General features: G+C 39.5%; 1 protein-coding gene across 1 annotated transcript; it reads left to right on the forward strand.

Moving 5' to 3' along the window:
• Window positions 1–894: 894 nt before the first annotated feature.
• Window positions 895–18,297, forward strand: LOC149431242 (serine/threonine-protein kinase SBK1-like). The gene is made up of 4 exons (XM_089665765.1): window positions 895–1,005; window positions 9,363–9,489; window positions 17,607–17,803; window positions 18,010–18,297. Exons 1-4 carry the CDS (start codon window positions 895–897, stop codon window positions 18,295–18,297), a joined length of 723 nt encoding a protein of 240 aa, XP_089521891.1.
• Window positions 18,298–26,977: the final 8,680 nt, after the last annotated feature.

The following is a 26,977-nucleotide window of genomic DNA, read 5'->3' on the forward strand; positions in this document are numbered from 1 at the left end:
CTTGACGGAGATCCTGGACTTTGGTGGGTGGGTCTGGTGCTGGGAGGCGGAGTCATGAGTGGCACAGACCAGCAGGATCAGACCATTAGAAGTGATAGCCATATATCTGGTATTACAATAGATGGCTATACACATAAGATCAGATTGTCCGCTGGTGATGTTGTTCTTACATTGACAAATCTGAGCTCTTCTCTGACAAGAGTCCAGCTCCTGCTTGATCTATTTGGGGAAGTCTCGTTTTACAAAGTGAATGTGACTAAATCTTGCATTTTACCAATCCAGGTTCCAGATATGAATTTTAACTAAAGTTTGTTTCAATGGGTTAAAAACTCAAAATTTAGGAATCAGTCTGGCATATCCCACCTCTGATATTTATGACTAACTACCCTAAATTGCTCCTGATAAGAAAAGTTGTTGAACACATATCCACACGTGAACTTTCTTGGCTGGGTAAAACAACAGCATTAAAAAAGTTTTATGTTCCTTGAAGGGTCAATGATTTTCAAGGGAAACTTCTGATCTACAGGCCTTCACTGATGGGTTAGGTCAGAACGCTAGGAATATTAGATTACGGTCAACATATGATAAGTGACAGATCTCGTTCTTGGACCTTAAAATCAGAGTGGAAGGCGTAAAACTTGTTCCAGGGATGTTTTGCAAAAAACAGCTGCAAATATGTTACTGTGTGCAGATAGCCATCATCCCCCCTCTTTGATCAGGGGTGTCCATACCAGGCAGTTTCTTCATCACCAGAGCTGCACAGAGATTTTGGAATATAAGAAAGCTAGAGATTTGTTCCACCGCTTTAGGAAGAAAGGTTATCCCCATAGTATTCTTAATAAAGCCCAAAGGAAGCTCTAGTGAAGGATAGATCAGAGGTAAAAGAAAAAGGCTATGAAGCAAGATCAGGTCAAAGATGCTCCTGTGAGATTCATAACGCAGTATGGATTCCAATGGAATGAGGTGAGACAGGTGCTGTCCAAAGAGAAGGTAGCACTGCTCCAGGTAGGCTCATCACTTCCACACTCCACAATCCTTCAGTGTTTGTGCTGACCCAGTTCACACACGTGTGCATAAAAGGAAAGTCCGAGAGACCACACTAAAGCACTCCCAGACTTTTTGATCTAGCTGCTGTCCAAAGCATACTTAGGGCTCTTTAACATGAATGTTCTGACCGGGTCTGCCTGCCCGTTTTTCAGGCAAACCTGATCAGAACCTCCATTCTCCTAGGGAGCGGTGGTTGTAAATGTACGTGTCCATTTACACCCACCAATATCTGATCCACCAAAAAAAGGGACAGATGGGGATCCAATTCCCCTTACGTCCATCAGAAAGGGTTGGATGAAAACAGACAGGGGGTCAGTTTTCATCCGACCACCCATTCAGGAGAGCGAGAAGCTGTGTCCGCTCTGCAGCCATGGATAGGACACAGAGCTGTTATCCGCTTGCTCAGTGGGGATCAGCGGAGAGATCCCCACTAAGTGGATCCGCGACACGGGTCCATCCTGTGCGAAAGAGCCCTTACACAAATCCTGCAGTGGCTCAAATAGGTGAAAGATCCCAATTGTTTCCTAGCAGGGCCAGGAATTTAGAGAACATTCTGATTCACTGAGTATATTAATTACTGTAATATTCATTTTTAATATCTAAATTTTAATTCGGTCTCTAGTAAGTTCTGAAATATATGCCTGGCAGAGAGAATATACCCTCTTAACTGGATGTGAATGTGAGGTTTTGAAATGGAGTAGTAACAGATGTGAATTATTTGTGTCTGGGCTAGGGAATTAGGAGAGGTTTAAATTCAATGTTTTCTTTAAGAATAGTATGTAACGTATACCTTATTTTGAATTCTTATGAGTCAGAGTTTAAATTGTGTTCATAAATCACGTATTCAGACAGCTGTAACATAAGAACTTCAGAGTTTTCTTCTAGAGGGTTTCAGTCAATCATTTTAATTGACTTAGTTGATTGAATAGAAAACACATGCCTTGCTACACTGGGAGGTGACTAGGGGTGTGTTTAAGGAGCCCGTGAATTTGAAACAAAAAGGATATTGGGAGGACTTAGTTTCTTGTGCATTTTAAGTATGTAAGCCATTCAAGGAATGAGGTCAGTTGCTCACTTCTTTCAAAGGACACACACACACACACTCACACACACGACACATTCTTTCACACACTTACACAAAGGAGCACATGGCGTGCTTGAACAAAGGAAAGCACATGGCCACTTCTTAAGCTAGGCCAAACTTCTATCTAAGTTACACAAAGGAACTACATCTTTCTTTTCATATCCAAGGAACAAGCAACTTATATTCTTTATTTTTATTTCATTTTAAGCTACATATCTTTTTGTATTTGAATTTACTGTTTTATATTGACTTTGTATTTTTTGGTGTGTGATCAAATAAAGTCACACTGCTTTTTCTTAACTGGCTTCCATAAGGATTTCTTCCCATAACCATCTACAAGAACCTAGAAATACTAAGAGTTTTTCACAACTCTTAAATTCCAACATTGGCGAGTGCCAGCCATTCGATTTTTCCAAGTTTGCCTTTGCCCTCCCTTATTCAGGGATTGAGATGAACTATATTTTGATTGATTAAGCTTCAGAAAGATTGCAGAACCTAGAATGGAAAAAACGTTGGCTGTGGAGACCTGAGGATCCAAGTGGAGACAAGACAAGTTCCTAAGCCAGGACAAAGAGAAAACTTACTAAATTCGGTGAGTAGCAAAAATGGAATTTATTGATTCATTAGCTAATCAAAGTAAATTGGAATTTCAAGGTTTAGCTAGCCATGCTTCTGACACTGGTTTTTGGAAATCTATGTATGATCAATGTATGCAGGCTAATGTCGATATTGATAAATCTAGATTTTCGTTTAATAAGATGAAAAGAAAATTGCGTAACATTAAGAAGCTAGTTAGAGTTTTCAATTCTATGGTGTTTGAATTGCCAGAGAAAAATGTGGTTTGTGTTAAGACAGAGAGAAAATGTCTTACAGAGTACAGACAAGCATGATACTATTGAATCCAATTGTACAAACTGTGAAACTTTTTGTAACTATATTGAACATCTGGAGCAAGAAATTGAATCTCAAAATGTTGCAATATTAAGAAATACGCAAATAGCTGTGGTGTCTAAAAAAAAGCAATCAGATAATGTCAAGCCTCATATATTCCAGATTCACCCAGAGGTACACATGAGGGAAGCAGTGACGCTAATGTACAGAGAGAGAAATTACTTGCTAGGGCACCTAAGCTTAAATTACAGATTCAGGATCAGTTAATGAAAATATTGAAGGATATACCAGCATATATGATATGAAAGAAAATTCTTTCCATAATTCAGATGTTTTTGAGAGTTTTTGTGATCGGTTTCAATTAACTGATGAGCAAAGAAATCGTATTTTTGGATTATGGATCCCACGTTTTATGGCTAGTAGGTTAATCAAGTCTCCTTATGTTGATGAGGACGATATGGAAATTCATAGCAATGCAACTGAACGATTGCGGCAGTTACTGTTATTCAACACTGGAGAGGAGACACCTAGTTTGGAAATTTTAGACTCCTTAAGAGCTACTATTAAATGATGATCCTTTTGATTTTAGAATTCAATTTTCTAAAGCATACAGGATGATACTTAATTTACAAGAAGAGACCCCTGCTATGGTCAAGGATTTTGTAAAAAAAAAAAAAAAAAATGTAAGTATCTTGATCCAGCATCTTTGTTGATTGCTAATGGGAAGGATAATTTGAATGATGCAGCTTATGTTATAGACAACGTAAGAAGGCAATTAAAGCAAAGTAATGCAAGACCAAAGATTGCCTCAATTGATAGTTATCCTAGGAATGAAAGTCAGGATAAATTCAAGACAGGAAATGCTGCCCCCCGCAGGAATGACAGTGCAAGAAAAAGGACTCAAAGACCACTCAATTGCTACTATTGTACAAAACCAGGGCATTTTAAGTGGCAGTGTAGGAAATTTTTGAAAGACATTCAGATGAGAAATTTGGGTAAAGAAAATGGACTTATTTCTCCTGAACCGTCTGCTCCACCTCGTTCACAGAAAGTTAAGTCATCTTCACCCTACGCTCCTCTGATAAGAGAGATCAGTGAAATGTCAATTGGTAATGGAAGAAATGTAAACAACTCACATTCATCCAATACTTCAAGACAGCCACTATTACCTTCACCATGACTAGTTAAGAAAAGGGAGGTTGAGCCTCATTGTCTGGATTATGTAGCTCCAATTTTCTTAGACAAGGGTGGGCGTCCCTATGTAAAAGCCAAAATTAACGGCCAGAAATCAAAATGTCTTTTAGATACAGGAGCTCAGATTAGCGTCACAGGTTTGAAATGACCTATTCCATCAAATGCAGCAGTTTGTACAGTCATAGGGTTCAATGGGAAAGGTGATGTTCAAGCTAAAAAATTTAAAAAAGTGTGTCTTTTGAAATTCCAGGATGTTTGCAAATGGAAATAGACTTTTGGTTTTGTCAAGAATCAGAGAACATTATTGGTACTGATGTTTTGTCTCAAAGAGGGTGGATACTTGATTTAGCCAATGGCATTGTTTGGCAAGGCCCTGCTAACCGTAAGCCTATGGTAATTGACCCAGCAGATTATTGTGAAGTCGGCAGCATCTGTTTGACAGAAGCAATTGATGCTGACTATAAATGGCCAGATACTGGAGATAATTTGGAATTGAAACAGTTAGTACAATTACACAAAAAACTTTGGAGTCAAGGTAAAAATGAAGTAGGACTGTTTAAAGATGTTGAAGTGAATATACAAAAGGCAAAGACCATCCCCCATTAAAACAATACAAGTTGCCGCCAGAATCTGATGAACCTGTATCAGTAATCATACAAGAACTTTTGGAACAGGGTATCAGGAAAGCCAATTCAGTTACAAATAATCCCTTGTGGGTAGTGGCAAAGCATGATGACCCTACTGCATACAGATTGATAGATCTAAGAATGCTAAAACAAATACACTCCAAGTTGTACACCCATTGTGGCGGAAACTCCAGACATGTCACAAATAAAGGCCAATGCGAAAGTGTATCATCAAAACACTATTAATGATACAGGTATATATGAATGCTGCATATCAATAGAAAGTTATCCAAAGAAATGTGTAAATACAAATGTAATATCCCATAAAAGAACACAGTGCACGGATAAATTTATTCCAGCAAGTCCTTTCCAAACCAGACTTCTTTTGAGAGAAGGAAAGTTTGTTATTATATTGTGGAACTTTAACATTTCAGAATGGAAAATTTCAACAAGGTTTCCACAATGTCAAGAACATCTGGTTAATGTGGAATTAGGTATTGAAAGATGGTTTGGTACTAATATTAAGAATCCTCACAGGAATAAACGTGGTATAGTTGAAGGTATTTTAGGAGGAGTTGGTACCATTGGAAGTATTACAAATAGTATGGACATTAGTACATTAAAGTCTGATCTCGAGACAGCTGGTTTAGTGGAAGCAATAGCATTAAAGTACAAAGAAACTTAAATCAGATATTGGAAAATATGGTGATTAAAAACAGCCAATATTATGGGTCCATATATTACATTTACAGAATATTACTCTTAATGACAAGTGAACAGAATTCCCATATAGCCAGAGCATGTTTAGAAATCCAGATGGAATATTCCACAAATTTTAAAATAGCTCAAGCCTTTTAAAAGTGGAATAACTCCTCTAGGTATTGAACAAAATTTACCCAGAGAGTATGTGTATGCCATAAATCATACAGATCTGGGGGTAAATAAATGGATTGAATGTTATCAGAACATATATGTTATAGTTCTTCAATGATTCCTGTAGCAGGAAAAGAACAAAATGTTGGTTCCAATCACTGTCTTGGGATTACCCGTTAGCAACATACAGTTACTATATTATCAACTGCAATATACAGATTTTGCATTTGATAATTTCGAGTTAGAACAATTAGATCTGTCTTCATGTTTACAATTTCAGTCTAAAGTTATTTGTCTACCTAATCAAGACATAAAAAGGTATATTTCATTCTTGTTACCATAACCATGCTCTATGTTCAGCAAGGATAGAAAAGGTTAAAACCACTTCGGAGTTAATTTCAATTGTAGATAAAAAGAAAGTTTGTTTTCAAGTTGTGTCTAACTCAGAAAGGGTTCAATCTTTCTCCTCCTCTTGTACACATACAGAAAACTTAAGTCGAGGTTTGTTCTGTATAGAAGGAGATATTTTAGCAATAAGTGTTAATGGGATGAGAATGAATTTGACAAACATGCTTATGAAAAATATAAGTGCTCTTCCCATACAGTACAATATATCTCAGGTGGATGAATTCCCTTGGAGAGATTGGGCAAATGTTATTCAAAAGGATAAAAGTTTATTGATAGCTTTATCAGATGAACTCCAAAATACAGAAATATTATTTAAACCATGAACAAGGGAATTTGCAAGAAATAGAACATGGTCGGTCTGAATTTTCAGGTCACTCTTGGTGGTCAAAATTTAAACATACTGTATCAATGTGGGGAAAAACGTCAGTTGCATCTGCAGCAGGAAATATTTTATTACATCCTGTAATAATTATTATTATCATATTATGTATTATATTCCAATTATGTTTGATGTGTAAAATGAGAAGTTTCTATAAGCGAATTAGAAGGGAAATTAGGAAAGGAGATGATTACAAAATATACTTAAGAGAAAAATACTTTGTGGTTTTGCTGACTCAGGTACAAATAATGATACATTTGAAATTACTAAATCAAAACCTGTGTGAATGAGATAATGGAGTATGCGTGATATAAATGAAAATATGAATTTTCATATTTCAGAGGGGAATGTAATATTAATTTTTAATATCTAAATTTTAATTCGGTCTCTAGTAAGTTCTGAAATATGCCTGGCAGAGAATATACCCTCCTAATTGGATGTGAATGCGAGGTTTTGAAATGGAGTAGTAACAGATGTGAATTATTTGTGTCTGGGTTACATAATTAGGAAAAGCCGAGTGTTTTCTTTAGTGTAGCTATGTAATGTATATCATTTTAAATTCATATAATGAGTCTGAGAGTTTAAATTGCATTCATAAATCATGTATTCAGACAGCTGTATGTAACATAAGAACTTCAGAGTTCTCTTCTAGAGGGTTCCTGTCAATCATTTTAATTGACTTAGTTGATTGGATAGAAACACATGCCTTGCTACACTGGGAGGTGACTAGGGGAGGGGTTAAGGAGCCCGCAAATTTGTAAAAAAGGATAATGGGAGGACTTTGTTCCTTGTGCATTTTAAGTACGTAAGCCCATTCAAGGAACAGGGTCACTTGCTCACTTCACTTCATTCAGACATACATTTCAGACACTTCCACAAAGGAGCACATGGCATGTTTGAACAAAGGAAAGCACATGGCCACTTCTTAAGAGCACATGTCTAGGCCAGGATCCTTTCTAAGCTACACAAAAGGAACTTCATCTTTCTTCTTCTATCCAAGGAACAAGCAACGAATATTCTTTATTTTTATTTCATTTTCAGCTACATATCTTTTTGTATCTGAATTTATTGTTTTTATATTGACTTTGTATTTTTTGGTGTGTGATCAAATAAAGTCACACTGCTTTTTCCTAACTGGCTTCCAAAAGGATTTCTTCCCACAACCATCTACAAGTACAGGAATACTAAGAGTTTTTTCACAACTCTTAAATTCCAACAGGTTCACATGCTTTTTCTTGCAATTCTATTCTTACCGATGACTCCTCAATAATACACAGTCAGGGCTATTTTTCCAGCGGGAACACAGGGGAACAGTTCCGGCACCTCCAGCACTGAATGTATGTAATGGCAAGGGGTGCTGGTGTGTGCAGAAGAATCTTTTGATGTTTGCTGAAGGATCTATTGTAGATGAATAAGACCAATGTTTGCATGGAGGTCTATTGCTGCTTCTGGGGGTATATGTTTTGCAGGAAGGTATGTTGCTGATGGGAGATCTATTGTTGCATTTGATGGGTCTTATATGTTGCTGGAGGGTCAATTGCTACTAGGAGAGATCATTGAGAGAAGGGTCTATTGATGCTGAATGCTGGGAGATCCATTGTTGTCATGGGTCTATTGTTGTGGAGGGGTATTTTTTTTGCAGGCAATCCATTGTGGACGGGGGGTAGGATCTATTGTCACTGGGGTGGGATTATTCTTTCTGGATGCAGGAGATCTACTGCTTTTCTTGCCATCATTAACAATTTCCATAGAAATCACTTAGCACCACAAAATGATACTTGGTTCTGTATCCCTTAAAAAGGGTGTTGGGAGGTGGGTAGAAGGTGGAAGCAAGGAATGGTCTTCCGGAGGTGGGTACAAGGCAGAGATAAGGGGTGACTCGGAAAGGGCAAGTTCCAGCACCTATTCTGAGAAAAAAAAAAAGCCCTATACACAGTTATATGGTGGGTCCAGGAGAATTTGTTGTAGATCTAAGGTTCTACTGGCCAAACATTGCAGGTTAAGAAACTTTCAGTGAGTCGGGTTCCACTTTAAGCTACAAATCAAGGTTGAATATTCCTAATCCTCATGCTGCTAGCATTAGTAGATAGTCAGATATATTTACTTTTTTTTCCCAAGATTTCTTCAGTTACTTCATGGTTTCCATGCCTGGGTAAATAATGTCAAATATCCCAGGAGTCCTTGGGAGTCAGCTAAGCACACCGGCTGCATGTATGCCTGACTAAGGGCAGGTGGATTCCATTAATTGCTACACAAATGTTCCCCTCCACAAGATTGTCATGGCCAGAAATGCTGGGGGGTGGGGGGGTGCTTTATTTTGCTTAGAAATCACTGGATGGATCTGTGAATTTGCTGTGAATAATAAAAATGAAATAGTGCTCTTGGTTTGTGGTGCTCAGATACAGGTAGTTCCGCTTTAATTCCTGCAAATAAATCACTTTTGCAGTATCAGTGGTGCTTTTAAAAACTGACAAAACTAAAAATACAAAAAAGAGAAAAAGCTAGCAGGTAAAGTTTCGGATAGAAGAGACTTGTCTTTCTTCTGGATGAAAAAGAAAAGCCCTCATTGGTAATATACGGAGGATGAAGCAGTTATAATGTGCATGTGCAGGATTGACATCAGCGGCCATATAATGGCTGGAAGAAGACCAGAGGAGAAGGTTGTGATGACAGAGCAACATGGAGGATTGCAGACCTTACATTGCTGGAGGAGAGCAAACTGTAGTGAGCAAGTCTGCCGTAATGTGCTAGTACAATATCTACAGGTTATGGTCAATGCACTGGGGACCCTCTACAGATTTAGTTCTGTTTTGAGTTCACAATGATAGCAATTGCTCATTGTCTCTCTTTGACTGATCAGTTGTCCAATGGACAACTTCTTGGTGGAATATCTCTCAGCCTCGGCTGCCATCCACACATCATGACCCGTGAAATCACCTTTCATAACAGTAACGACTATGGTTTTATCCCAGAGTTGGCACCAGCTGGTAACCTTCAAATCCATAACAAAAACAAATGGGAGTTTTTATCAATAATAGAATGATCTTTAGGTTAAGTTATGATCTGAGTTATGATCTCTGTCCTGGGTTTGTTTAAAGCTTTGGGAGGTTTATTGAATGTTCACCCCGTACATTGAGTTGGTGGGACATGTGAATAAAACATGTTTTTAGGTGTGTGACTTGCTCAGTTGGAAAATTAAAATTAATCAAAATGGTTAAGATGGATCTGCTGATATATAAAACTTCCAATTCTGTGTGCTTTGCATATTCCTACTGTATTCAGTTTATGTATTTTATGTTTCCCTGTGCAAGGGATGCGATGGGTTTCTTATGACGGGTAACATTTTACCATATTATTGTCTAATCATTCATTGTCATTTTCTCTACAGGTTGGTTTAAAAATGGGACATTGTATTGTATTGCATTGCAAGACCCTGTTCCACAAATAGTGAATGCACTGGGCTTTATGCATAGTAAATGAATGGTCCATCAGGACATCCAAGCTGGACAATATTCTGCTTATGGACTTTCAATGCAATGTAATCAAACTGGCAGATTTTGGACTCCAGGCTTCAGGGTCCTCAAGCATCATCTATATATGGGTTCATTCCATACACAACTCCTGAACGGTGCTGCCTAAAGAAGAACAATTGCTGCTGAACCTAAGCATTGATGTGTGGGCCTTTGGTTTCATGCTGTACACGGCTAGCACTGGGTCATGACCACATAGGGACTTTGCAGTGTGGTAAATGAAAAAGGATCTCACCTTCATACCTGGAATGTGGACAATATAGAATTATAACTCTCAAAGTCATAACTGGCATAGTGGACCAGTATCTAGAAATCAGTTCCAATATTTCTCACCTCAGAATAGAGGGGTCCCATATCAATCTAACATTAGGCCCCATTGGAGGGGCCAGCATAACAAACCCTATTTTCAAAACCCCAGTACTCCCCTAGCAACAGTAAGGATAGTGGATAACCAACACCAATACACTAGAAAGAACACAGGTCCGTTTTTTAGAGGATGGGAGGATTTGCAAGCGAAGCGATTCCATAGGGGAAAGAGGAGGAAAGAGCCAGTCAATGGACGTATTGAAAAAAAGAAGAAGATTGTAGCCGGCAAGGGTATTTTTAATTTAAGCAATAGTGAACTTCCTCAGCTAGAGTTGAATCGTTTGGATAAAGGGTCTTAACCTCCCTGGAGGTATTCCCGAGTGTAGCTCGGGGTAAACTTTCAGCACCACAAGCGGTAACCCCGAGCTACACCTCGGGAATACCTTGCAGTGCTGCTCTGGGATCTCTTCTTCACTTACCTTGTCCTTCGCTCTCGTGATGTACCTTGGCAATGTCCTCCGGCCGATGCCAGCATCTGTCTTCCGGGTTCTGTTCCCTGTGATGTCAGGACATACGGGGGACGGAACTGGAGGAAATTTTGAAAAATTTTAAAAGCGACATTCCTGTATCAAACCATTTCACCTACATTTTGTCCCGAATGCTTTGTCCGGTGCCCTGCCTGCATTTTTACTGTTCTTTCTGCCTGGAAACTGAGAAATGTCCATGGCATCCAAAAAGCGTCCCTTTAGGTCAGACGCGGTTTTAGACCGGCTAGAGAACAGCGATAGTAAAATTGGAACCACTTGCAGAATTGAGTGATAATGATTAGTGGGGAAATTTGTCAGACACTAAAAACAATTTGGAGACTTTGCTCAGTGATGTGCGAACTTGGAGCTCTATTTCAAATTTCAGTTTTTGGTTTGATTATATTATTGAATTAAATTATTTTTTTTATAGGATTCATTAAATTTGTGCTTCAAATTTTAACATACCCAGAATGTTTACTAGACTCTTGTTCGGACAGATTTCAGTGAGGGAAATTCTGCACGTTTCAAAATGTTAAAAAAAAAAAGAAAAAAAAAAAAAAGATTTACTAGGTTGGATGAATGGAGGTATAACCAGCTATAGCATTTTGTTGCAAGGCTACCACAACCTATGAGGTCATTGGAGGAAATTAATCCTCTGGAAAAATTAATGAATGGGGTGGGTACCCCAAAAAAATTGACTTTAAGGATATAGAAGATCCTCTTGGACTTGGATGGAATAGATCCCTCTTGGTAAGTAAATGGGAGAAGGAATTAGAAGTTGAGCTGAATCCACAGCAAAGAAAAACTATTTTTAATTCAACACATATGGCTACAAATACGCGCACAGGTGAAATTTATAAATGCTTAGCGAGAGATGGTATACAACTCCAAGTGCAGCTAATAAACCGCAAGTGGAGAGCTCCCCCTGGTGTTGGAGAGGTTGTGAAGAAAGGGGTAGCATGGAGCATGTATGGTGGAGTTGTCCGAAAATGAAGTATTATTGGAGGGAAATAGCTCTATATACCCAAGATATATGTGGGGTAGATATTCAAAGAGACCCGTGGAAATGTCTTTTCTATCATTTTGAGCCAGCTTCGGTATTACGTAAAAACAAAGCTTTGTATAATTTGTTAAGTGCTGCAAAGGGTCTAATCCCCAAATATTGGCAGGCAAAGGAGGTCCCAAGGATTCAGGATTGGATAGACAGAGTGGAGGGTATTGCACAAATGGAGGAATTAAGATGTATAGGAGGATAAAATCGAGGTGTTTAGGAAAACGTTGAGTGGTTGGATGAAATTTAAGACCTCGGAAAAGTATACAGAATTATTAGGAGCAAAAGGTTGTACTATAGAAGACTTGGTAGTTTTAAAGATGTCATAAGGTTTAAAGAGGGATTACCTCTAGATACAGGTAGATTTAAGAGTAGATGGGGAGGGGGGTATTGGGAGAAGGTGGGTTGGGGGTGGGGGTTATAGATTTATTAAGAAATGCATCTTTTTGAGGCTTAATGTGTTTTTATAATTTGTGTAATGAAGAAATAAAAATTTAATGTAAAAATATTTAATTTAATAAATTATAATTTATGATTTCGTGTTTCAAATTTTAACATACCCGGAATGTTTACTAGACTCTTGTTCGGACAGATTTCAGTGAGTTATTCCTAAAAATTACAGGCCTACAATATAAAAAAATATATATATTTCCATGCAAAAATAAAAATGTACCACTTTGAGCAGTATATGGACATAATCAGACCGCTAGGGAGGCTACATATGCCCCTAACAAGAAGTTGAATAAGTTCCAAGCATATATGGATATCCACAAGTTCTCGGCAGTTATCACTAAAGAGATATTTTTAATAATCCTATTGTGCACAATAATGCTGATAACTCCACCCACTCTAATTTACATAATGCCTCCACTTATAATCCACCACCACAGACGCTCTTACGTGGGCCTGTTTAAAGAGATTGTTATTAAGGATCTGGATGACATATCGGTTAAACACGCTCCCATTTCCCCTTCAGCTAAGGTGATTAAATCACTCCTAGAAAGAAAGGATCTGGTCATCAGACCCGCAGATAAGGGAGGTGGGCGTGGTTATATTGAATAAAACCGATTATATGGACAGAGGTATATAATATACTCAATGATGCTTCCACCTACTCTATTACCCAGTGACCCTCTTTGGAGAAAAAAAAAATACACACACACTAAAAGTTAAGAATGGTTATGACAGTGGATTTATTAAAGAAAGATTTTTTTTATGTCCCTCAGCACCTAGGACTTCCAGATTTATATATTTTACCAAAAATACATAAGGATCCGGTCAAACCTCCGGGACAACCGACTGTAAGTGGAATAGGAACCCTCCGCTCGAAGGTGGGGGAGTATATTGATTATTTCTTACAGCCCCTGGTGTCACAAACACCAGCCTATTTATGTGACACAAAACAGATATTGAATGAGATAATAATGTTTCTATTGCTCCCACCACCTTTTTGGTTACTGCCGATGTGGTGTCTCTATAGAAATATTGACCACAAAGACGGTATACAGGCAGCAGAATTTTACCTCAGCGCAAATAGCACTTTACCTTCATCCCAGAAAAACTTTATAAAATTTTCTATGAGCAAGAATTATTTTTGGTTTGATAAATACTAATCTACAAACCAAAAAGGTGTAGCCATGGGGGCAACATTTGCCCCCAGTCTTGCCAACCTTTTTATGGCACGCTGGGAGGAGGATTTGATCCATGCCAGGGACTGACTGGAGCTTGTCCTTTATAAAAGATAGACATTCTTCTGTTGGTTGGTGAGGAACAGGCGCTGATTAATTTCTTTGGAACACTCAACAATCTTAATACTAGAAAAGCTACAATTTCTGGGGAAATTGTGTGAAGTGTTCTTGCCTCCACCAGTAGTCTACAACTGGAGTGGGCGGAGTAATTGGGAGGAGTGGGCGGAGTAACTATTGTGTGGTTGGAGTGGCTGGAGTAACTGTGAAAAGGTTGGACTGGGCAGAGTAACTGTGTGGAGTGTTTGGAGCGAGTAAAGATAGTAAACATTACACTAACCAATTGATGAAATGTAAAAAGTGCCCATGGCAAGCTTGATAGAGTGAGAAATGCATTTCAACTTTTATTTTTCAGCTCACTCTAGCTTTTGTCACTCTGCTGCCTGCTCACACACCTGGGTTCCTAAGGCAACTCACTCTACAGCAAGGGCAGAGAAGAACAGTTAAAACAAACTGCTCCAAGTTGCTCACTTGGTGGTTGCCATCTTCAAACAGTTGTAGTTTATAAAATCATAAATCCTACACTGAAGAGCTTTATATTGTGAGAATCACAAGACCCAGACCTACATTTTGATGCATAGTATGTCTCTGAAATATTAAAAATGAAGACACAGTCACAGTTTAGAAATTGCCCTTCAAATCTGAGGTGGCTAGAGTGGAGTTTCAATGAATGTCAATGGGAGGCGTGAGTTGCAAACAAATGGTCATATTGCGAACACTATCAGGACTATGGCTTAGCCGTGGACATTTTTAGTGGCAGCGGGGATAGCTGAACGTTTTGATATAAGATTTGTGTAGGTGGGCTAGAAAATGACAGTGATGGCAGTTTAGAAATCATGAAAAATGGAAGATCGAGCGCTGGGTTTAAAACATACAATAGCTGCTGGCAGAAAAAAGGTACCTCAGGAACCCATAAACCGTAAATGAAACAAAATAGAGATGCAGCGCTAATAGAAAACATAAATTATTGGGAATCGCAATGAGACACACTGGATATTAATAAATTTCTCTATGTTGCATTGAAAATTTACTAGATTTACTAGACTTCGCCATGAAGCATAATTACTTCTGGTTCAATGACAAATATCTGCAAATTACAGGCGTAGCCATGGGTGCCATATTTGCACCAAGTTTGGCCAACCTCTTCATGGGAGGAGGACATGATCTACGCTCGCGAATGGCCATACTTGCGTTTCTACCGTCGCTATATAGATGACATCTTGTTACTCTGGGAAGGTGATGAGTTCTCGCTACAGAACTTTTTCGTTGCTCTCAACTAAAACTTCATCAAACTTACCTTTCAGTACAGTTATAGCAACATTAATTTTCTTGACCTTACTCTCCTCAGTGACGGTACTAGAATTACAACTAAAACATTTTTCAAAAGTACTGATAGAAACGGTTATATACCTAAGGACAGTTGACACTTACCAAGATGGTTGGACAATATCCCTAGGGGCCAATTTCTCCGTATACGTCGAAACTGTGATAATTTGGATGATTACACTATACAATCTAATATACGCAAAACAAGATTTATGAAAAAGGGTTATGACAGCCATACACTGGATGCTGAAATCAGTAAGGTGGCTGGTATGGATAAAGCCAATCTTCTCACTCTACAAAATAAGGCTCAAATCGAAAGATTTTGTCCATTCATAACCAATTTTTCTAATGCAACAGAGAAATAGCAAAAATTTTAAAAAATTGGAACATTCTTAGAAATGATCCGGTATTGGGTAAGGTCTTACTAGAACACCCAGAGACCACATACCAGAAAGCACCTTCGTTGAGAAATAAATTGGCTCCCAATATGGTCAACCCTCCGAAACAACCAACATTCAGCTTTCGTAACAGAAAAGGATTTTTCCCATGCAATAGATGCATGATGTGCGTTTGCAATGGTATCCACAAAAATCCTATTAAAACCTTCCGCTCAAACACAACTGGTAGGTCCTATGATATCCAGTCTACCATATCTTGTCACAGTTCCTATGTCGTTTACCTTTTAGAATGCAATTGTGGAAAAAACAGTACGTAGTTAGAACAATGGGACTTGTAGTTTCACAACAGCTGGAGGGCCGCCAGTTTGACACCCATGTGCTACAGCTATTAAATAAGGAAGCAATGGTTGTTACCAAAAGGGTGATGTCACTAGATATATTCCACATTATTGGAGCTGCTGGACACAATATGAGATGTTGGGGAGTAGTGGGGGGGGGGCGCAATTAGGAGCACACAAGGGGCTAATGAGCCCATCAGCCAGCTGCTTTGAATATTAGAAATTAAATAGTGCTTTTGGTTTGTGGTGCTCAGATACAGGTAGTTCTGCTTTAATTCCTGCAAAGTAATCACATTTGCAGTATCAGTGGTGCTTTTAAACTGACAAAACTAAACTACATACAAAAAAGATAAAGCTAGCAGGTAAAGTTTCGGATAGAAGAGACTTGTCTTTCTTCTGGATGAAAAAGAAAAGCCCAGCATTGGTAATATACGGAGGATGAAGCAGTTATAATGTGCATGTGCAGGATTGACATCAGTCGCCACGTAATGGCTGGAAGAAGACCAGAGGAGAAGGTTGTGGTGACAGAGCAACATGGAGGATTGCAGACCTTACATTGCTGGAGGAGAGCAAACTGTAGTGAGCAAGTCTGCCGTAATGTGCTAGTACAATATCTACAGGTTCTGGTCAATGCTCTGGGGACCCTCTACAGATTTAGTTTGATTTTGAGTTCACAATGATAGCAATTGCCGATTGTCTCTCTCTTTGACCGATGAGTTAGTGGCTGTGAAACCAAAGACACAATTTCAATGGACATCTTCTTGGTGGAATATGGAATGTCCCTCAGCTGCCTTTCACACATGACCCAGAAAATACCCTTTCATACCAGCAGTGACTATGCGTTTATCCTGGAGGTGGCGCCAGCTGGAAACCTTCAATCCATAAAAAAAAAAAAAAAAAAAAAAAAAAAAGACACAAAATGTGAGTTTTTGGCAACAATTGAATGATCTTTAGGTTAACTTATGATCTCTGTCCTTGTATTCTTTAAAGCTTTTGTAAACTTTAATGAATATTCACCCCGTACATTGAGTTGATGGGACATATTAATAAGGCTTGTTTTTAGGTGTGTGACTTGCTCAGTTTGAAGATTAAAATGGATCAAGTTGGCTTCTGATGGATCTGGTGACATCTAACTTCCAATTATGTGTGCTTTGCATATTCCTACTGTATTCAGTTTACATATTTTAGGTTTCCCTGTGCAAGGGATGTGATGGGTTTCTTATGTCGGGTAACATTTTACCATATCAAATGTCTAATGATTCATCATTTTCTCTACAGGTTGGTTTAAATGGGATATTGTAAGACCGTGTTCCACAAATAGTGAATACATAGGGCTTCATGCATAGAAAAGGAATTTGCGGTCAGGACATCCAAGCTGGACAATATTCTGCTGATGGACTTTGAATGCAATGTGATCAAACTGGCAGATTTAGACTCGCAAAGCTCCAGAGTACTCAAGCACTATCTACGTCCGGGTTCATTCCATACACAGCTCCTGAAATGTGTAGCCTAAAAACATGGGGAATTGCTGCTGCCCCTAAGCATTGATGTGTGGGCCTTTGATGTTCTGGTGTACACGGCTAGCACTCCATCCTTACCTTGGAAAGCAGAGTCAAAAATTGTTTTTATCCAGATCAAAATGGCTTCTGATCATGACATGGAGATCCTCCTGAATGGACTTTTCTCCTTATCAGAGCGTCTGTGGCAGACAGATGAAAAAAATCCACTTTAAAGAACTTGGAGGATACTGGTCAGTGCTTCTGGTGAAGGACAAAGAATCGAGTAAGCGTGACCAATTATTTTGTGTTTCAGATGTTTTCATTTGATTCAGTTTATGTAACACAAGTTGTGGTTAATGTATATTGAACATTCCCCATTTACAGATCAGAGGATGGCACTGAAGATCCTGGAAAAGAGAACAAATGAAAAGAAATTTCTGATGGAGTTCAGTGTGTCCTACTTTTCATCTCATTCCAACATCATCTGGAGTTTGGGCATGGCCTTCAAGACCCAAGACTACTTTGTATTTTCCCAGGAAGTGGCACCATTTGGTGACCTGTTCTCTCTCATTATACCCTATGTAAGTCTGATTCTAATTTATTCAACATTTAGCAATTTCTAGTTATTTCAGAAGAATAACCTATTGTTTGTATATTCTAAGTTTGACTTCCAGAAGTCAGAGTTAAGAGATGCGCAATGCAGATTTCCAGTTCTCTGGAATTTGTGGCAGAGATAGGACTTGTACATATGGACATAAAACCTAAAAATGTTTTGGCATTTGACCAGGAATATCATTGTGTGAAAATCACCGACTTTGGTCTTGCTCGTATCAAAGAAACAGGGATTAGATTCAAGGCGGGCAGTACCTCCTACATGGCCCCAGAAGTGTGTGAACTCACTGGTAAGGAAGAGCTGGCTGTAGATTCCACTCTGGATGTATGGAGTTTTGCAGTGCTCCTCTACTTCCTGATCACAGGAGGAGAACTTCCCTGGAAGGTGGCCATGCCAAAAGACAAGGAATTCAGCAGATTTGTTACCTGGCAAATCAAACATTGTGATGACCCCCCAGCATAATGGAGCAAACTGTCCATGTGTCTTTGGAGAATGTTTAGGTGTCTGTTAGCTTTAGGCTGCAGTGAGAGGAGCAAATCGACTGAAATATTCTGTTACATGGGAGAAAGCTGGAAAACAGACCTCTTTAACTGGTCAGGATCAGACAACTGGCGTCCCTTCCATCTTGTATCCAAAAGACTCCCTAAGCAACCATCTTGACAGAAAAGAGTCGGATCTCAGCTCCATGTCTTGTCATTTCGCTACACAGAGATCTGGCTCTCAGTATAAGGAGATACCAGGTCAATGTCAGGATAATGCCTTATGCCCATTAATACTGGTGGATGACCAGATAATGTTTGTTGGGGCAGAAGTGGAAATCATTTGACCAAACATCTGTGTCCTGGTGTCATCATATTTGAGCAGGTAAATATCTGTCTTAAAAAGTCTGTATTAATATGAGATAATTTGCAGTTACCTTTCATAATTTAAAGACAATATCAGACACCTATTTCACCAGACACCCAGATAATTGCAGACACCCATTTCTGAGGGATAAAAAGCACTTGAATGTTTTGCTTCATAAAATTAGTTCCATTGAAATCTTAAAATTGTCTTAATAGTTCCTAGGATGGATCTGTCTGGACAAGTCACATGATTGAGGTTTGGTCATGTACATAGATATGTAAAAAAAGTTTATAGCTATACATTTAATTGTTTCTAAATAAATAATCTGAATTTATCCCTTACTAGGTGGGAATTCCAGAAGACGCAGTGAAGGTGTGCTGTGCAGATCTCAAGTGCTCTTGAATTCATTGTGGAGAAAGGACTGGTACACATGGATGTGAAGCCGGATAATGTTTTAGTGTTTGATTAGGACTGCTATTCCATCAAGCTCACAGACTTTGGCATTGCTAAAGGTCAAAGGGACAGTGATTAAAGTCCATTGTGGCACTGTCCTACATGGCTCCAGAAATGAGCATAATTGACACTTCAGATGGCCTGGTTGTGGATGGCAGCCTTGATGTGTGGGCATTTGGAAAAGTCATCTATTGGTTTACTTTCAGGGGAACTTCCATGTCCATGGGAGGATGTCATTCCAGTTGCTGAAAAATATAAAAGGTTTTGCTGACTGGAAAAACAATGTCCAGATTTATAATCCTCCAGAAGCATTGACCAAAGGTAGCCTCTGCCATACGAAGAATGTTTAGTGACCTTCGGCCATTGACTATACTAACGAAGTCAGACTATAAAAAAAACGTACTGAACTACACGAGGGAAGGCTAGAAAGCAGCAAGCTCGGATTCAGCCACAAGGCAATAGGATGAGGATCCCATAGAAAGCTATTCTTTTGTGGAATCTGATGAACCCTTGAGTGAGGCTTCCAACCTGAACACCTCACAGAGCAGCAAATCCATCATGTCAAGTTTCAACTCTACGTCTGGCAGGTTGATCATAGACACTTCTGTATCCCAGTCGCAGATGACTCCAGAGACACCCAAGGATGACATGGCAGAGGCACCAATCGTGTTTGACAATGAATTATCTTTACATGTTGGTGCAGAGGTAGATAGAGTACAGAAGAATTTGTGAGCGATGGCGCTTCTGAAAGAATATCACATATGGTCAACTTCTCAGGTATGTGGCTTTCTTGAGCAAAGTAAGACAGATCATATGTATTTTGTAGTAGTCGGGTCCACAATTCAAACTTTTAGGGGTAATGTCACACTAGCAGTTCTGCACTAAGTGTGTAGGCATTACTCTTTGTACCACCATATCACCACTGTTTGTTTTTACTAAAAAGGCATGGCATTTACATGCAGAGCACATCCCTCAGCTTTCCTCATTTAGAGAGATTGCTCTTTTGGAACTAAATCCTTCTGTTCTCCAAATTGAACCTTGTAACATACTAAACCTTTATCCAACCTCTAAATTATTGCAAGTGTGGCAGGGGGGTGTTCTGTGCCTACATACTTTGTGCTGTGTGTCTTTCCCTTTCATCTCAGAAAGTTGGGAGGTATACCAATGATGGAACTCTGGTTAGCAACTCTGGTGGGTTAGGCCTTTTAGTTACAAGTAATAAGATGAAATCAGAAATAAAGACTGATATAAACATCCTTCTAGTGAACAATGATCATAGCAGGAGTTTTATTTTGTACACGCTTAGCATTAAATATTTTATTGGTTGACAAATCCATTTTGATATGACATTGCCAAGTCCAATTGATATGTTAAGTGCAGTAACCGGAGTTACCAATCTATAGCAGTGAATCAATTGAAAGACGGTTACTTCTTGGTTGGTGCAGGTCTCTATCCCTTTATATATTGCCTTATTGACTAGGATTGTCTATTCTGGGACTATTTTCTGAATTATAAAAAACACCTATAAAGCCTGTGTCTAATATTATAGTTCATTAGGAATCCATATATTAATATAGCATTAGTTCCTGCAGGATATTGTTTTTTTATAGGGAAATTGTCCTTATGAAAATGAAATTTACAATGACAAATGGCATCTTATCAGTTCAGGTTTGCATTTCACAGATCATTTCTATATTTTGTTCTAACAATATTTCTTTAATTTGTTTTTTAGACGACAAGTCTGGATTATCCCCAATGGATGATCAAGATCCCTGCCTGGTATATGAGGGATATAACTCCTTTTTTGGGCTCTGAGAGTCTCACCATTCACAGAGCCTATCTTAGAGGAAACCCGACGTTGCTGGTACTAATTGGAGGACCCTGAAGGGAACAGGAACCTGGCTACCACCATAGTGGATGATCTGGCTGACCTGATTTGACAGTTATATCTCAAATGCGTGATTAAAAAAATTGCACATCTGATGAGTGAGCAATTTACCTAATAATCAGTCACACCATCTACCTCTCTGGATTAAGGAATTGGAATACCTATCTTGAGATCCCCCATGATCCTCACATTCAATACATTGGACTTTCGCTTATCACTTTAACCACTATATGTGGTTTTCATTGTGCACTTTATTCAGTGTATTTGCATATATTTCAACACTTATGTCACTTTCTTTTTGCAGCATCAGCACTTTATGGTATAAATTTGAATCATTCTCCAATCTGCATTAAGCACTTTTGTATATATTATAAGCGCTGCACTCAATTTTAAGTCTATTGCAATGTGTACAATACAAGTGACTGAACAGTTGTGAAATTTTTGCTATTAAAAGATTGCCTTTCCCCAAAACAGGAGTACAAAATTTTACATAAAATGTCACTTATCAGTCACTTCAATTCATGAAGTCTGTCAGTCTGATACTATGAGGTCTTGCCGAGAACAGAATGATGTCATTGTACAGGAAAATACCTTGAAAATGTGTTGCCTGAAAAGGGATGCGACTATTGAGTTTTTAAATGATTTGACATCACTCATGGTTCGGTCGGTGGCAAGGCAAAATCAGGATTGTCCATGCGGTTTTGGCTGGCGTGGACTGAAGGGACCACCTGGTGTGGAGAGAGGCTGTCACTATGACTTGGGGGGGGGGGGGGGATGTGTCACCATCATAAGCTGCACTGCTACACACTGCTGTCGGTGTCACTGAGTCAATTTCATGTGTGTGCCTGCCCAATCTAATTTCTTGCCCTCCCGAGTCCTGTCCCTGAGCTCCTTGCTATATCAAAAATAAAAGATTCATTCAAGATCTCATCTCTAGTCTAAATCTAAAATAAGTTATGGCTACAAATACACTTTACCTCTTTGAGTATTCTGATTTTATCCTTATATTCACCCTACTGTATTGAACATCTATTTTATTTTGATTTCACTTCATTTTTTTTTTTTTTCTTTTAGGTGGGAATTCCGGAAGACGCAGTGAAGAGAGATGCTGTTCAGATCTCCAATACTCTCAAATTCATGTCAGAGAAAAGGACTTGTACACATGGATATCAGGCCAGAAAATGTTTTGGTGTATTGAAAAAAAATGGTCTGGTCAGGAAGGGGGGGGGGGGGGTGTGAATCCTCTGGAGGGCAAGTGGTTAACCACCTCCCGCCTGCCATATAAGGAAATGGATGCAAGGCAGTTCTCGCGTTCTGGGAGGATGTCATATGAAGTCCTCCCACTAACCGAGCGTGTATTGCTCTGGGGGTGCGTACGGTGATCAGTGGTGCGCTGCTATCCTCCGACCCAGCGGATCAACGGAAAGAGCCAAAGACGTCGGCTCTGTCATGTGATCAGCTGATCACATGCAAATAAAGAAATGCCAGTTAATCACCATTTCTCTCCTCACAAGCTGTCACGCTGACAGCTCCTGAGGAGAGCCGGTAATTGGCATTCCTCAGGAGGGGACATCTACACTGATCAGGGCACTGATGATCAGTGTAGCCCCAGCAGTACCCAACAATGCCAGCTGTCAGTGCACATCAATGCCACATATAAGTACCCATCAGTGCCGCCTCATTAGCGCACATCAGTGAAGGAGAAAAATCACTTTACAAAATTTATAACTAAGAAAAAATGGTTTTTTCAAAATTTTAAAAACCCAGGAGGAGGTGATGAAAATACCACCAAAAAGAAAGCTCTGTCCCAAAAAAAATTATAAAAATTTCATATGGGTACAGTGTTGCATGACAGCGCTGAAAGATGAAAATTGGCCTGGGCAGGAAGGGGGTATAAGTGCCCTGTAGGCAAGTGGATAAAGGAGGTGGGGTTGGGGATAATTGAAAAAATATATTTGAATTATGACAGTTTCACAACTTAAGTGACATCTCACTTCATTCAAATAAAGTCCTATTTGATAACTTGTTTAGCGAAGCAAAATTTGTCGTTTTTGTTTTTTTAGAGCTGGTTTCAGAAAAACTTGAACATATCTAAAGTAAAATGTGAAACAAGGTGCCACCTGAATCTACTTGACGGCGTCTTTTGTGGGGTTTTTGTTTGCAAGGTATTAGATTTAAAAAAAAAAAAAAAAACTAAATCAAAATATTAATGCTGTTTAGAGTGAAAGATAATACTGCTAAAGAAAAATTTTTTTTTTTTTAAAATTGGATTAAAAAAAATTTAAATTGTAAAATCTTTGTTTAGTTTGCAGAGCAGATACCTTTGAGAATTTGATAACAAACTGAATGAAATTTGCTTTGAAATAGCAAAAGCAATTCAAGAAAGTGGTCTGTAATAATTGTTAATTTGATTAGCAAGTGTATCTATAGGTGTTTTGTAGAGATGGTAAGATACTTTAAATTTATGTCTGAAATTAGAAGAAATAGGAGATAGATATACTCACCGGCCACTTTATTAGGTCCACCTTACTAGTGCCAAGAAAATCTCCCCCACACTATTACACCATTTTCAGAATTCATTTCTAGTCTAAATCTAAAATCAGTTCTGGCTATACATACACTTTACCTGTTTCTGGATAAGTATTCTGAATTTCTCCTTACATTCACCCTACTGTATTGAACATATATTGTAGTTTGATCTTACATTATTTTACTTTTATAGGTGGGAATTCCAGAAGATGCAGTGAAGTGTGTTGTTCAGATCTCCAATGCTCTTGAATTCATGTCCGAGAAAGAACTGGTACACGTGGATTTGAAGCCAGAAATGTTTTGGTGTTCTACAAGGAGTGCCATTGCATCAAGATCAGACTTTGGCCTTGCGAAGGTCAGAGGGACAGTGATAACATCCAGGTGTGGCAGCAAATCCTACATGGCCCCAGAAATGTGTGGTGTGACAATTTCAGATGGAATGGTGGTAGATGTCTGGACGTTTGGTGTCGTCTACATTCTTCTTACAGGGGAGTTTCCATAGAGTGCAAATCTCCAATAGTGTCCAGAGTTTGAAAGCAGCCAGCACCCTAATGGTACAGATCTTTAAATGGAGTGTGTGTGTGAGACTGATCCTAGGTGCTTTTAAGGCTGTGTGCGGTCCCAGGAGGTGTGTGTTGGAGGGTTCCACCCCAGCAGACAGGAGGTTATTGCCAGGAGTCAGGAATGCTCCACCTAGGAGAGGTGGAAGCCAGATCAGCAAGGGGGCTGTGAGCTGTGTGCAAAAAAAGCCATATTTTGGAAACTGCTGTGTGCTGGGACTAGCCAGTGCTCTAGGAGACCCATATAAAAGATACTGCTAACCAGCAGGGAAGATGAGCCAGGAGGCTGAATATTTGTTTTTTTTTATGGTGAACACCCCCTACATACCTGTAGGTACTGCAATGTGCACGGATTAGGGAATTACCTGTGTAGAGCACCGGCGCGCTGAAGGAATGGCATGCCTGTACCTTTCCTTCAAGGTTGTGTGCGGGAGTGACGTCATCGTGGCTCAGCTATTCAAGCTGCTGAAGCCCGCAAACCCAGACGAGGGACTGAGTGAAGATGGAAGCCCTGTCAGCAGTGACGGCATGCCGCTGGAGGGCATCTTAAGGTAAATTTCACGTAATGTGTTAGTATGCAATGGCTACTAGCACATTATGACATTGCCTCGCAGGGGAAAACTTTTTTTGAGAATTTACTACAGCTTTAAAACATGACTGAGGAGAGGTTTAAAAAGTTAACCAATTGGAATGCTATAAACATAACACCTTCCATCCACTATCACCTCTGGGAACCTCGAACACGCTGAATTCCACCACATGCAGCAAAAACTATGATCTGTCAGCGGCTTTATAAGAGACAGTGGGCAAACCTAGGAGAACAAGACCTCAAGAGCACACTACAGGCTGGTATCCTGGGTAGGGTGAGCACAAACTCAGCCCAGGCAATGGGACACATGGTGATCTGATTAAAGCATCCATTATGACATTCATATTTATTCGAGACACACATTTAGTTGATGTTGGAGAGTGGAAATACTCCTTTGTTATACCAGTTCCCTTGTCTATCAGCACCAGAGGCTCTGTTCTCCATTATGTCCTAGGAAAAATGACCTTGCATGTTTCCCCAGAGCCAAAACCCCTTCTACAAAAAAGCTGCAATCTTCCTGGTCTGAACTAATATCCTTGGACTGCCTATTAGTGCGAGAGGGGCCACCTAGTAACTGCAACATCAATCCCGGGAACGTTGTTTAATAATGTTAAGTTGATTCATGTACCGGTGGTGCTCAATTTGTCCAAGTGGAACATTGCCAAATTCAGCTCATGTGCCCAGGCAAAAAAAAGTGTCACTATCTTACTCTTCCTTGCCTCCCAAGCTGCACTCCAGGATCCATTTGCAGAACCAACATCTCTTTCTAAAGGGGCATTTTCAGATCTAGAAAGTTAAATGGTTTGGACAGTAATTGGGTCCATCATAGGACATTTTAGATCTGGTATGCAAATTTGGAACAGAGCCGATTTGACAGCAACTCACAGGTATAACTTATTTTGGAGAGAGAGAGAGGGGTCGGCAAGGGCTGAAACCAGTTCTGCAGGGTATTGAGGAGCTCACAGTGGAAGAAAGATTTACAGCATATATTAAAGACATTGCACAGTTGTTTGAAAGGAACAAAAAGGAAATGAAAACAGTAAATAAGAAAGCCAGTGAGAACAATGTGGGCAAAGAGGTAACATGCACTGTGCATGGAAATTTTGTATTAGCTAAAGTCACTAATGTTATAAGAGACATACAAGCAGGTAAAATCCGACATCTTAAAAAAGGATAAAGATCTTACCCAATGGTATTGTACTCACACTATTAGTGGTGGAAAGAATGTACATTCTCGGAGAAGGGTGCAACCCTTTGCCAGGCTCCATAATTTGGCATTTAGTTGTGTTGACACCAAACCCAAATAGAGGACCGTTTGATTGCCTGAAGAGCCAGTTATTGTGCATCTACTGTGACCTACTGTATGTGTCCCTCACCATGTCACTGCCAGTGTTTCATGCTCAAAATGACTACTTTGACAAGATGGCATCAGACACCTTCCGGTACCTTGAGAACAACAACATGTACAAGGAAAAAGGTTGCCTACCCAAAATGCTCATCCAAGTCTAAGGGAGATGGAAAGCACCCAATACTTCCTGTTGTACTGTCAAAGAGGATAGGTTCCTATGTCATTGTGATGTGTTTGAAATTGACACTCCAGTCTGTGGTCTGATTAATGGCCAGGAGTCCACAACAGACAAGGGAGCCCCAACTGGAAGGTCCACACCAAGAAACAAAAAGAAAATAGTCCCAAATGATAGTCAAAATTATGCTACATATTGGGTGTGATTTTTTTAGTCTGATTAAAAGCAACACACAACCAGGGAATAATTCCAAGTTAAATTCAACCCCTGTGCACACTGTCCCACCCTCTACACATTGCCCTCCTGCTTACACTTTACACTACACCACATATACACTGACTCCTGTATACTCTGACTTTTTCCCTGAACACACTGCTCCCACCCAGTATTAGGTGCAGTAACAGTGGCAGGTTAGGGTATTATGGTGGCTGTATAATGGCAAGTTAGGGCTGTAAGTAGTGACAGTGCACTCATCACTTATAGCAAAGCTGTAGATAAAGAATCCCAGGACTGGTGTCAGGACGCGGGTGTTCTGCAGCATCGCGCCGGGTGGCGCATGCGCAGAACACCAGTCCTCACTAGTGGACGAGCATTGGGACCTGGGCGTGCACGGCAGCGGCGGTGTTCGTGCATGCGCACTCACGGACATGCACCTGGCACCAATGACAGCGCAGGGCGGGCTATTTAAACGAGGAACCAAGTATGTCAAATTGCAGTTTGGTCTTACCTGCTCTGTTCCTGATTGTGTTCCTGT

Source organism: Staurois parvus, unplaced genomic scaffold (assembly GCF_062004578.1).
Source record: "Staurois parvus isolate SC_StPar_1 unplaced genomic scaffold, SC_StPar_1.0 ptg002329l, whole genome shotgun sequence".
In the NCBI taxonomy this organism is placed as follows: domain Eukaryota; kingdom Metazoa; phylum Chordata; class Amphibia; order Anura; family Ranidae; genus Staurois; species Staurois parvus.